Source organism: Hippocampus zosterae, chromosome 1, assembly GCF_025434085.1.
Source record: "Hippocampus zosterae strain Florida chromosome 1, ASM2543408v3, whole genome shotgun sequence".
NCBI classification, from domain to species: Eukaryota; Metazoa; Chordata; class Actinopteri; order Syngnathiformes; family Syngnathidae; genus Hippocampus; species Hippocampus zosterae.
In genome coordinates, this window is record NC_067451.1 from 32,890,288 (window position 1) to 32,903,378 (window position 13,091).

Below are 13,091 nucleotides of genomic sequence, written 5' to 3' on the forward strand. Positions count from 1 at the left end.
CATGCGCTGAGAACTGAGGAGGCAATTAAGAATGCTCATCTCTGTAAACACTCGTGACGTCATTATGATGCACACGCATCTGCCTGGCAACAAGAGACAGGACAAACAAGTGACTTTTGAAAAAAAAATAGAAAGCTTAGTGAGTGTAATCGCCCTATTCAAATATTCAATATGATTCTATCATCTTATCCTAGAAAATAAGACCTTTGATTGTGAACTGTGAAGTGTGAGTAAACGCGGATGCATTCCCGGAAGAACCTCGAGGCTTAGCCAGTGCATGACTGTGATATGATCCGTGGAGATGGCATGCTGCAAAACCCACTGTTATTTTATCTTCCTTTGCTCACCTTCAAATTGAGCTGATTTAAAGGTTCAATAGAGGACCAAATATTTCACTGTGCTCGTCAAAGCGTGCCAAGTCAGGTTTGACAAACAATAACGCAGCGAGCGGGATAAAGAGAAGTGGGTCAAACAGAAAAAAAAAAAAAGAGCAAGCATGTCGGGGCGGAAACAAATTGCCAAAATTCAGACAGCTCACCCCCATAAAGACACATCCTACAATATGTCTCAACATTCCCGAGAAGTTGCAAAAAGAAAATTCTCAAGCAGCAGCTTTTCCAGCTTCAAACATGTTGTTTTCTTTTGTACCTGTGGCAAAGCCTTCTGATATATCTGTCACTGAGGATTCAGCTGGATTGTTTTGTGGGCAATGGTGCAACTTGTTATGATGGGAGATAATATTATATATTATTATATTATTAATTAAAGTATACACAGGCCGTTTCCATTCTTGAATCTGTCCCTGCGAGCATTTACTTGATCAGGAATCTTGTTTGTGGCATTTGTTTAGTTGTTTTTTTCCCCCTCATCTCATTAAGTTTGTGGCAATATTAGTCGCAAGCCAATCACAGGTCACATGAAGGTAAATAGCCAATCACACTCATACACACACCTATGGATTATTTAGTCTCCAATGAATCCAACATGCATGATTTTTGCACATTTTCAGTATTCATCCCCAAAATGTTGCATAATTGTTTATTGTTAGTTTATTGTAAATAACAGAAAGAATAAACTTTTGGCTCATTAATCATGCTAAAATAAATTATTGCATATCACATTAAACATTGAACCCTGAGACCTGTGGATTATTTTATTGTTAAAATAAAGTTTTACATTGTTTACATACACTTTTTTTTTATCTCAACTACAAATGACTTGGCCCTTCTGTCCCTTGAAAAAAAATTCTAATGTGATGACAAAAATGTGCCCACCCTTGCTCTTCGGTCACATTGCTAACAGCCTCAGTATGAAAGGCTTTGGCTGGTCGTGACTGGTCGTCCACTCAGTGCTGACAAAAATATTCTCAATTAACCCTGTTCACCACGATCGCCAACACAATCCTTTCAATCTGAGACCATCATCAGCTATAGTGATGCAGCGGCAATGAGAGTTTGACAAGACCCAACCTCCAAATCATGACAAATCATTTGTGCTTTCGGGATAAATAATCTGAGCAGAAAACCCCCCATCAAACCATGGAATGGAGTGTTTGAAATACTGTGTGAATGATTTTTTTTAAATAAATAGTAAGGAGATCTACTTCTAATACTTCGATGAATAGTCCTTAATTTAACGATTTAAAACGTTGAAGTTACATTAGGGAACGTCTTTCTATACTTATACTGAAAGCCATGTCTTTGTTTATCGTAGTTTGCTTGTTATTGCAATATAAGGGTAGCTCATACTGCTGCAGACAAATTCCTTGTGTGTTTTACATACGAGACCAACAAAGATGATTCTGATGCTGAAATAATATGTATAAATTATAACAAGTTGACAACAAATTTCCACTTGACTGAGGGCTGTTTCATATTTGAGCAAGTGTGCATCCACATTGACGTTCAGAAGCCTAATTATTATAGATCGAGGCGTTGGTATGGGAACTAGATGGTGTGTTTTGTAAAACAAACACGCTGGAGCTGGAACTCTGGTGATTCGCCAATGCGGGTGCAAAGAGGTTAAAATAACAACCGCATGAATGACTGTCACAGACACAAGAAAATAAACCGCAAAGCCCATTCGGACTCCCAGAGCACACAACAGCAGAGTACGCTTCTCTTAGACACGCATTTCACTGCCTGAACACACTGAGACATCATATGTTTTCTATATAATGGATATAGAGGGCGGTAGTATAGCCCAGTAGTCCAGTGGTTAGCACGTCGGCTTCACAGTGCAGAGGTACCGGGTTCGATTCCAGCTCCGGCCTCCCTGTGTGGAGTTTGCATGTTCTCCCCGGGCCTGCGTGGGTTTTCTCCGGGTGCTCCGGTTTCCTCCCACATTCCAAAAATATGCATGGCAGGCTGATTGAACACTCTAAATTGTCCCTTGGTGTGAGTGTGAGTGCGAATGGTTGTTCGTCTCTGTGTGCCGTGCGATTGGCTGGCAACCGATTCAGGGTGTCCCCCGCCTACTGCCCGGAGACAGCTGGGATAGGCTCCGACCACCCCCCGCGACCCTAGTGAGGATCAAGCGGTTAGGAAGATGAATGAATGAATGAATGAATATGGATTGGCCCTCTACTGTTGGTCACCACTCGCAGTACAACAAGAATAAGTCAGGGAGAACGTCAAAATCAATGAGTCAATGATTATGAACACAGTACAGGTTTTGTGGCTTTGTATAAGATGCAAGTTGCCATCTTGCTCAAAATTGCATCATTATCAAAGTTGCCGTTGTGCCCACGCCATCACTCATTCATGTCAATGGCCCGGATGCCATGAGCGTTGGCGTATGTAAGGAGAACATGAGCTCTCTGCTCAACGACGTCAATAAGCTTGTCGATGCCGGGCCGGCCGCCTCGACTCTCCCAGTACGTCTGGTCCAGGAAGAGCGACTGCAGCAGCTTCTGCCGCAGTCGACCGCTCCTCAGCACTGTCACGGCACCATCAGGCAACCTGGACAAAAGCAACGGCCCACGGGACCAATCAAATACTGATGACTTTTTGGGAAAGTCTTCTTCATTATTCACTGAAAAAAATCATTGTGGCAAGGAACGATATTGAAGTGAGTCGATGAGCTTCATTTTGACACAAGTACTGCTTTGTTTCCATCTTGTGGCATCTGTTGGTAACCATAAACCTTTTTATATTTTTTACATTTAAAAAATTGACTCTAAATTGTCAACATGATGTAAAATTGCTTAGCACGCAACACAAATAATTATCTTAAGTATTTTTTTATGTTTGTGAAAACCGCATTGGATTCACCGCTAATTAGTGGTAATTCGTGAACGTGAACATGCAGACACTCCTGGATAAAAAGAGTATTTCTGAGCAAAGAGAGGCATTGGGAGCTCATCAGAATTATCAAGTTGGCAGTTTTCATGAGAAAATCCCCGGTGGTTAGGGAGGATCTTGCTAATTAATGAGCACCTCACTTTTTCCATAGCAAACTAATAGAACATAGCCAATTAATTAATAATCGGGTTTGCCAATTAATCAATCGAGTAAATGTGGCTGAATTCTGACCTTCCTTCAAACTGAGGCAACATGTGTATGATGTACAAACATTTCAGTCTTGTGTAACATTGTCTTTTTCATAACCCGTATATTATTTTGAAGTCAAGAAAATATGTTTGACATGAAAACATACGGATAACAAAAGTGTGTGTGTGTACAGTTAATCAGGAAAGTTCCAAGAAAATCCACAAAATGGTCTGACACATTTGCAACAGGAAAGGAAATACGTCATTGACTGTTCTTCACTGACTGTTTTTGTAGCGACTTTAACAACTGTGAATCCACAATCGCATTAAAAAAAATGGTGAGGCTGATGCAGGGCGGGTCATTGGATATGAAAATGTTATCCCATTTCTCTCAAGAAAAGAGAGAAGCTCCACCCGCTTTATTTATATGGACACGGAACACTGTAACCATCCACACAAAATAGTTCCAAATAAGTAACAAACGCGTCAGTGGCATACATCGTATTCGACAGGCTACCTGCTCTTTATTCACCAGAGGCTCATCAACCTAGTCTCTTATTTCTCTCCCGAAACAGTGTCTTCTCCCGCTTGGTGTACCTTAGCCTTCTCTGCTACGTAGAATCTCTGCACACAGCTTGTTATGTAGGCTCTCGCTGGCAATTCGCAATGGAGTCGTTAGATGCAATGCAAATGATTTCAGCTTGAGTCGAGCTGTGGACAATGTTGGCAGGCTTGCATGCAGGAGCCATACATTTAGCTATGGCTTCAGCAAATTTGTTCTTTGTCATGTCATCCATTTTCTTCGCTTTGAAATGATCCATAGCTGTCTGTCTTAGACGAGGGGGCGGAGTACTCGCGTCAGCTGTGTGCTTGGCCATTAAGTGGTATTTCAGATTCGACGTGCTATGATGATAGCTCAGTTTACGACTGCAAAACATACAGGTAACTTTGGTCTTGTCAGTGAAACAATCTAGCAACTTTTTAAAAGTAAACTTTCCTTCCATTCATAAACTCTTTAAGTATACGTTTTCGGTGTCTCGCGTGCCTGGCAAAACAGACATGTGCGTGGACGTGTGCAGCACGCTTGTTGTTTTGTTTCTGGTTTATTTAAAGAGCAACATAACATCCGCTGTGGCGTGTGCCGCGTTAATCTCGCGAGAAAAAATGTAATCCCGTTAAAAGTCATTTAAATTAATGCCAATAAAAATGCGCTCAACTGACGGCACTAGGGTTAGCACAATAAACCAATCCAAACCACTTACTCCTTGATCCCCTCCAGCAGCCTGAAGTCCAGGTTGTCCTCGTTGCGGTCAAAGTAACCCTTATTGACGGTGAGTACAAGGTGGCGCGGGTCGTGATGCCTCCGCACCATATTAGCCAGTCGGATGCCGTCCTGCTGCCTGCATTCAAAATGGCGGCTGGGTTCGTGGCACCGGTCTTGCTGCCTGGGTTTGAACCCACAACAGCTGGGATCCAGACGCTTGTGAATCTGCAGCACAAAAAAGAAGTGGAGGAAGCAGTTACTGTCGTTGACAGCTTTCTAAACTCAACTCAAATTTAAATTATAAAGTATTTTAAAAACAACAATCCCTGCATACAAGTGCTGAACATGGAGTGAAATCAGACATACAAAAACAAAGACAGTTAAAACAATAAATTATTAACATAAAAATAGTTAACACATTACACTAAAACAATGCAGTCACATGGCTGAGTCCAAGCCTTAGCAACAGCATTTTGGACCAACTGAAGACACGAAATGGAGGATTGGCTGATTCCAAAGTAAAGTGCATTACAGTAATCCAAACGAGATGTAACAAGTGCAGGGATTACTGTTTCTAAGTGCTATTGAGAAAGGAGTGTCTTTACTCTTGCCTAAGATGAAAAAAAGACAAAACAAGATGAAAACAGCACCGATTTGCCAGCTAATCAAATTGAAAATCACTGTCCAATATAAAACCCAATTTTGAGACTGGCAGGCATAGATAAGGAGCCAGTGGGCCCATGTCAACAGAATGTTACAAAAATTGCCATTGGGACCGAACACAATAATTTAGTTTTTCTTCTCATTGATATTCAAGAAGTTTGGTGCCATCCAGGCCTTGACTTCCTCCAGACAGGACAAAAGTGGCCTTGAAGAGGAATCATCCTTTTTGCTCAGCGAGACATAGATCTGACAGTCATCTGTATAGCACTGAAATGAAATCCCACGTTTTCTTCGGATGGAACCTGGGGGCTGAGAATGCCATGAAAACAGCAGAGGGGCCCCAAAATAGAACTCTTGGGAACTCCATATTGTATAATTACTTACATACCTGCATACCTGCTGTACATTTTGTGTGGTGTGAAGTACAAATAACTTGTAACTGTCCTGGAGAAGATTTTTCTGGTATTGGTACTTTAATATAATTTTTTCTGACTCTTTACTTTTGCTAATGACGAATGCTGGCGCCTAGCCCAGCTGTCTTGGGGCAGTAGGCGGGTTGCACCCTGAATGGTTACCAGCCACTCGCAGTGTATTTACAACACTTTTGTCAGATGAGCTCATTACTCTTTTCAACCTCCGCCGATGATGACAATGTGAAAAAAAAACATCAACAGACAGGTTAAGTCAACCATGGTTGAGAACTTGATCAAATGATTACTTTTATTTTTATTAAGGTAAAGGGCTTGAATAGATGTAGTTTTTTTTTTAAACAAGTACCGTACATAACGAGCATTCATTACTCAAAGTTTCTAAAAGTATCTGTATTTTTACTTGAGTTTAGAATGATTACTTTTGCCACCTCTGCCTTTTAGTACATCATTGTGACATGGAATGGTGAACAATGTAGTGTACAACAACAATACCTAGACGATCAAGGTTGGAGTGAACCCTTTGACATGGGCCGCCTATAAGCCCAAAAGTCTCTAACATGGGCTTGAAATTAGACAGTGATTTTAAATTGGATCAGCAAGTGGGTACAGTTGTTAAGTCCAGCTTTTTTCACCTTGAGGCAGCTGACATAGGTGAAGCATTTCCTTACACAGCTTTGGAGTCAGCCAGTCCTCAGACAAATGTCTCAAGTCAGTTCAAAATGCTGCCACTCAATTTAACTGGATCACGTAAGAGAGCGCACATACACTAACGTCTATATTCTAAGATGAGTGCCTTTGCTGTCCATTTTCAATTGGATTGGTTTTGTTCCTTGATGTTCAACACAGTCGACGAATTGAGTCCTTATTTTTGTGTCTTATTTGTTTTTATTGTTTTTACTATTGTTGTTACTTTTCTATAATTTATAAATATATTTACACTGTCATTGTCTCACCATTTATTCTTGATTTGTATGCATTTACAGTACTTGGTTTAAGATGCAGGTGTGTGTGTGTAGCCATCCAACCATTTTCAAGGCCGTTTATCCTCGCAAGGCTCGCGGGCATGCTGGAGGCAATCCCAGCTGTGTTTCGGCAGTGGGCAGAGGACACCCTGAACTGGTTGCCAGCCAATCGCAGGGCAGACATAGACGAACAACCATTTGCACTCACAATCACACCTAGGGACAATTTAGAGTGTTGTTAACCTGCCATGCATTTTTTTGGAATGTGGGAGGAAACCGGAACACCCAGAAAAAAATCCACGCAGGCGCGGGGAGAACATGCAGCCTCCACAGAGAAAGGCCGGAGCCGGAATCGAACCCTGTACCTCTGCGCTGTGAGGTTGGTGTGCTAACCAGTCGACTGCTGTGCCACCCGGTGTTATATAGTGTTCGTGTTATATAAATAAAAATGACTTGAGAGGTGAGTGAAATGTTGCCATTTCTCATTTTTGTTCTGATGAATTAATCTTTTTTTAGCGGGCCTCCAAAGGTCCCATACACAATGTTCCAATGGTCACTCAGTCGCACCCCGTAGAACAGGTCCCCAACCTTTTTTGCCCTACGGACCGGTTTCATGTCAGACAATATTTTCAAGGACCAGCCATTAAGGCTAGATGGATACAACAATATAATATGATATGACCTGCATGAAAAGCGTGGTACTTTCGAAACATTATAATAAACACAAATCATGACACAAGGAACGTACTATCTGGCCGCAACATTTTCTGGTCGCTATGGTAACATTTAAACATGCCTTCAAAATAAGATAAGCTGCAAATAAAAAGTGCATGAAAAATACGACTCACCATCGCCGCTTATTATTCAGAGTAGGCTTGGTGCGTGAGAATCTCCCGTTGAGATAAAGCCGTATTTGAAGTAGGACTCCTGCTACTGTCTATTAAATGAAGCCTTCTTTTCTTGAAAGGCGTAGGCTCCTCTTCTGTCTCCTGGCTGGTCCTTTTCCCCTTCCCGAAAAAACTTTTCAAAGATGTTTGCTTGTTTTTATGCAGTAACCTATCACAAGCGCACATTCACCTGCGCCAAGAGTGACATACTGTAGACTGATATAACAGAGAATCCGGTAATTTTTCTAAATAAAACGTCTCAGCATCCGAAATGAATAAAACGGAAGGAATGTAAGTTATTTATTCTTTCTGTGCAGCCTGGCAGCAAATGACCCATGGACCGGTAACGGTCCTCGGCCCTGCGGTTGGGGACCTCTGCCGCGGAAGGTTCGAAAAAAGCTCCCAGGGGGTTGTTGTTGTTGCATTCTGTCAAGAAAGTAATAAAATTACACTTTCCCATTAAAGGCCCAAGCTGTCTGATCCCTAACAACAACAACAACAACACTGCCCCCTCCCTTAGTAGCGCGCAATGCCAAAATCTAGACTGGTGTTTCGAGCCTTCCACACAGGAAATTGTGGAGCTAAAAGACATTTCCTCAGAGAATACTTTTTTTTTATCAGTAGACAACAGCTGTTGGACAGACTGATGATGCTAGATGCCTTATCTGAGTAGCATTTATATATATATTTATATATATATATACAGGATATAGATATATATATTCTGAATGTGTGTGTTTTACTTTTTTTGAATGGTATTCAATATTCTGTTACCTGTAAGAGAAAATCAAAAAGTGCCAGTTTGCTCCATTCGTAGTGATGGATGGCGGAGCAGGCTGACTCAACCTTCGGAGCTGCATTCTGAACCCAACACCTGTGTTTTAGGGACCTCTGGTACTCAGTCCATGTTAGGCTCACACCATCCGGGTGGAGCGATGCCTCCCATGCCACCACTGGACTAGGCTGGCCATCTAGACAGGGAAGACAACCGAATGAATACTTATTACCATCATACTGTATATACTGTACCTTCTCTTAGATAGCAATCTGTTCATCAACAAACTTATTTACATGGCTACAGTGCGTTGGTAGGCCTATTTACCTATCCATCAATGGACTTATTTAAAGAATCTAGTCAGCTAGCGACCCGTTTAGCTTCGATATCCATCCATCCGGTTTCCACTCCGCTTATCCTCACAAGGGTCGTGGGGCGTGCCGGAACCTATCCCAGCCGTCTTCAGGCAGTCTCCGGGGTACACCCTGAACTGGTTGCCAGTCAATTGCAGGGCACACACTGACGCACAACCATCCACACTCACACTCAGACCGAGGGGCAATATAGAGTGCTGCATTAACCTGCTATGCATGTTTATGGAATGTGGGAGAAAACCGGAGTACCCGGAGAAAGCCCATGCAGGCACGGCGGGAACATGCAAACTCCACACAGGAAGGCCACACAGCAACACTGCACCTCTGCACTGCGAGGTGGACGTGCTAACAGGTCGACCACCATGACGGGATTATCTTTATTCTAACTTCAAAGACAAACAAAACTTCATCCTCAGTGCAGCTACTGACCAGCAGGTCACCAGTGTGTGGTGCCTGCAGAAAACTTAACATCTCAGAAAAAAAAAACTGTTTTTAATTGATCATTTATCCACAATTGGCCTTTAAAAAAATTGCCAATGCCGATTTGCGCCAATGGACAAATATTGACCTGGCCAGCAACCTGTCTACCGTAACTAGCTATCCACAATGCTGTATTTGCTCATGTAGCACATTTGACAATAAAGTTGACTTGGACTTGAACAAGCCAATTATCTGCTCAGCTGGCTACCCATTTACCTTACTTGCCATCGACATAGCCATAGATATTTAACAAAATTTTAAAAATGGGCAAAATAGCTGTTCAATTGTTCTATAGCCATGTGGGTAGCCTATGAATAGCTGGTAATGGAACTGACTCCTTGTATTTATTAATAACAGATGATAGCGAATTTTGCTGTTTTTGTTAAAGGATGATGCTTTGTTTTGGACTGTGAATGAGTGGTTAGGAAATCTGTCTCACAGTTTTGGGGCTTGGGGTAACAAACTCGGCTCCAGTCTTCCTTTGCTGGGTTTTCTTCAGACCACAAAAATGTAGAACCCGTTTTGTTTCATTGTTGTTGTGGTACCAAGTTATGGAAATCCATTTCTGTAAAGATTGTTTTGTTTTTAAGTAAACTTGAGTTGATTCATGACAGGTCGTGTGCCATTAAAGTGTCTGTATTTTTACTTAAGTAAAGAGTGCAAGTGTTATTTCCACCTCTGATTATGCCATCTTACTGTAGTTATTATTTAATGGCCCACCGTGTAAGAAGGCTAACTTTCGGCTCACTGCCGGCAAAGTTCTGTTGAGTCCTAGCACTCGGTCCAAATGGAAGGCGAACACCTCCACCGAGTCCACCGGGCCAAGGGCGAGTCCGAACGCCGCATTCGGCTCCTCCGGACGCGCTGCCTCAAAGACCAAGAGTGGCCAAGGAGCTCCTTGTGGTTTTTCGACGCGTAAAACTTTGGCACCGGCGAGAGCGCGCATGGTCCCCACGTCGTTTGCGCTCAGCCACGGTGGAGGAGTGCGGCTGTATATGCGAATAGAACTCACGGGAGGCTCCGTTTCGAATCCAGTCTTGGAGTCCGAATGCGGAAGCGTAGTTCTTCTCATTTTCCTCCGAAGTTTGGGTCGCACGGTGCCGCGAATGTTGGCCGGCTTCAGCCGCTTGGATTTGAGTGTTATGTAGACTACGTTGGAGCGGCTCGGAACCGCCGAGTCCTGGTTCACCAAACCAACATTCATCACACCCCTCGGCGTGACTTGGTTCCGTCCGGCTGTAGTCCAGTTGGGGCCGCGTAGAGAGAGGTCCACTTGGGAGAAAAACAGATATAGTGCGCAGACAAGAGCGGCTGTTAAAGTTTTTTTAGGAAGAAGGTGCCTCCGGAACCAGAGTCCGGACGGATGAAAGACGCACAGCCGATGGAAGCGACCCTTCCGAGCCATTTATGTTCTTGGCATGGTGGACCGAGCCCAAATCCAAATGAGGGAGGTTTGGGAGTGTTGACCTGACAGGATGCAACTGCGCACTGGAAGCTCACTCCTGACCTACATGGACCAACCAGAACTTTTTGTAGTTCTTATTCCCACCCAGCATAATCCACACGATTCCCATTCTGCCGGTAAAACACCCATTTGCATGGAGTTTTTTTAATAGTGTCAACATACTGATCGGTACAGTTCAACGAAACACAAAATAAACAAACAAAACAACTTTTTAAAAGTGTTTAAAAAACGACAATAACATTTTCATAATGTTGTGATTTTATTCTGTAATATTGCAACCTTAGTTGTTGCAAAATGAAGACTTTTCTTATTATTTTCAATTATTTATTTATTCTCATACGGTGCAACATGATGAGATTTTCCTTGCAATGTTACGTTTTCTTGAAATATTTTACCTTGCATGGATATCATCAATATTACACTTTTGTGATAGTTGCATTTTTATAAAATTGTACATTCTTCATATTTTGATTTAATCAGTGTTGCCACAATTACCTTAAAAACTAACTTAATGACTTAATTCGTTACGCGAGTTTTAAAATAAACTACTTTACTGATGACTTGAGCTAGTTCGATTACAAGTGACTTTATTAATTAGGCAATTTCTAAACTTGGATTTGCAAATGTTTGCTTCAATGCAATCTAATCCGAGGGTTCACTCACCTCGAAATAAGACGACTTTTGCTCATGTTACAACATGTCATTGTGATTGATTGCACGTCGTTTTGCCTGTTAACGACATTTAAATGAAGCCGCCAGTGGTGAACGCTAAACCACGAGCACGCGTCATTAAAAATTCATGTGTCAAAGGCGACATCTGCTGGGGGATATTGAAATAATTAACAAAGACAAAGATTAGGGAAATGTATCAACAGGTTGGAAAAAAAATACCCAGCTAGAAAAATAACTTCACTTCACGAGGGAGGAAAGGTTGGGCAACAGTTTTACAGGATTTCCTGGAATGGATGTAAAGTTGTTCCAAAATAGACACATTGTGTTTGCGTCTCCGGGTTGTCTGTGGATTGCTCCTCAACACGTGCACATTTTTGTGCTAAAGAAACCATTAGTTTGATTAGCAAACTGCCTTATCGCTGAAATTATCAAAATGGAGGTAAACGCACAATTGTCAATATGATGACTCTAGTTGGCATGGCAACGCAAAGAAGGGTTGGCTGAAACCACACAGTTCCAGGTAGGGATTTTGTGGCTTGGTTACATTGTTCTACCAACAATCTCCCTTTTGTTCATAATACTACATTACAACATTATTTTTTTACCTGAAAATTTTATTATTGCAACCATATTCTTATAACGTTGCAACTTTGAACATTCTCATGCCATAACATCTTTTCCCCCAAATATTGCTCTTGTATTCTCACAACGCTGCGACTTTTCTGTACTGTGTATTGTGAAAATTTTCTTATAAAATGCTCATAGCCATATTTTTACACAGGATAATTATCATAATATTGCTTAATATATCATAAACATTGACATCTTCGTACTATTGCGACTGTGTTTTCATGTTGCAATTTTTCTTCCAGGGTGGCCCGGTAGTCCAGTGGTTAGCACGTCGACTTCACAGTGCAGAGGTACTGGGTTCGATTCCAGCCCTGGCCTCCCTTTTGCATGTTCTCCCCAGGCCTGCGTGGGTGTTCTCCGGGTGCTCCGGTTTCCTCCCACTTTCCAAAAACATGCATGGCAGGCTGATTGAACGCTCTAAATTGTCCCTGGGTGTGAGTGTGAGCGTGGATGTTTGTTCGTCTCTGTGTGCCCTGCAATTGGCTGGCAACCGTTTCAGGGTGTCCCCCGCCTACTGCCCGAAGACAGCTGGGATAGGCTCCAGCACCCCCCGCGACCCTAGTGAGGATCAAGCGGTTTGGAAGATGAATGAATGATTTTTTTTCCAATGTTGTCTCCTTTTTCTCAGAATATTGTGATTACATTCAAGCAATATTAAGACTTGTTCCTTTGAATAATGTGAGTTTATTTCCTAAATTGCGTTTATATTATCATAAGGTTTTTTTTATCATAGTTTTCAGATTTTTTTTAGATTGATGAGACTTCATTTGCAGTGCATTATGGCTTTTTGTGAGATAAGTTTAATAATTCTGCATCTCTATATTAATAATTATATTGTTGCATTGTTATTTTTAAATTGTGACTGTTTTGTTGTTGATTTAGAATTTTACATTCAAATTTGTCCCAAGTAAAATTGAAACTGTTATCATGTATCATTACGTCTTTTTCCATAAGATTGCGTTACATTTTGACCTCTTTTTCATATTTTACAATATTGC

At 41.8% G+C, this 13,091-nt stretch overlaps 2 protein-coding genes across 3 annotated transcripts in view; one reads left to right on the plus strand and one right to left on the minus strand.

The window, feature by feature from the left end:
• glrbb (glycine receptor, beta b) overlaps positions 1-13,091 on the plus strand; it is a 172,884-nt gene that overhangs the window by 143,740 nt on the left and 16,053 nt on the right. The window contains exon 11 of one of the 2 annotated variants that reach the window (XR_007961585.1): positions 3,955-4,145. The exons of the other annotated variant lie outside the window; for it this stretch is intronic. The gene's annotated coding sequence lies outside the window, so the exon portion shown is untranslated. Of the gene's footprint in view, positions 1-3,954; positions 4,146-13,091 lie in introns of those variants that run through there. 2 annotated transcript variants of the gene reach the window in all.
• On the minus strand, positions 1,097-10,888 carry gask1b (golgi associated kinase 1B). The gene is made up of 4 exons (XM_052059877.1): positions 10,047-10,888; positions 8,472-8,668; positions 4,753-4,979; positions 1,097-2,960 (listed from the first exon to the last, which is right to left on the minus strand). The coding sequence occupies exons 1-4, from the start codon at positions 10,729-10,731 to the stop codon at positions 2,753-2,755; spliced, it is 1,317 nt and encodes a 438-aa protein (XP_051915837.1). The 5' UTR covers positions 10,732-10,888; the 3' UTR covers positions 1,097-2,752.

Bases quoted from the DNA above. Each gene is read 5' to 3' on its own strand.
- gask1b (XM_052059877.1), bottom strand. From the start codon at position 10,731: ATGGCTCGGAAGGGTCGCTTCCATCGGCTGTGCGTCTTTCATCCGTCC. The intron at 8,669-10,046 runs GTGGGCCATTAA...TTCCCTGTCTAG, and splicing joins AAAGTTAGCCTTCTTACACG to ATGGCCAGCCTAGTCCAGTG. The intron at 2,961-4,752 runs GTAAGTGGTTTG...GCTTTTGTCCAG, and splicing joins CTGCTGGAGGGGATCAAGGA to GTTGCCTGATGGTGCCGTGA.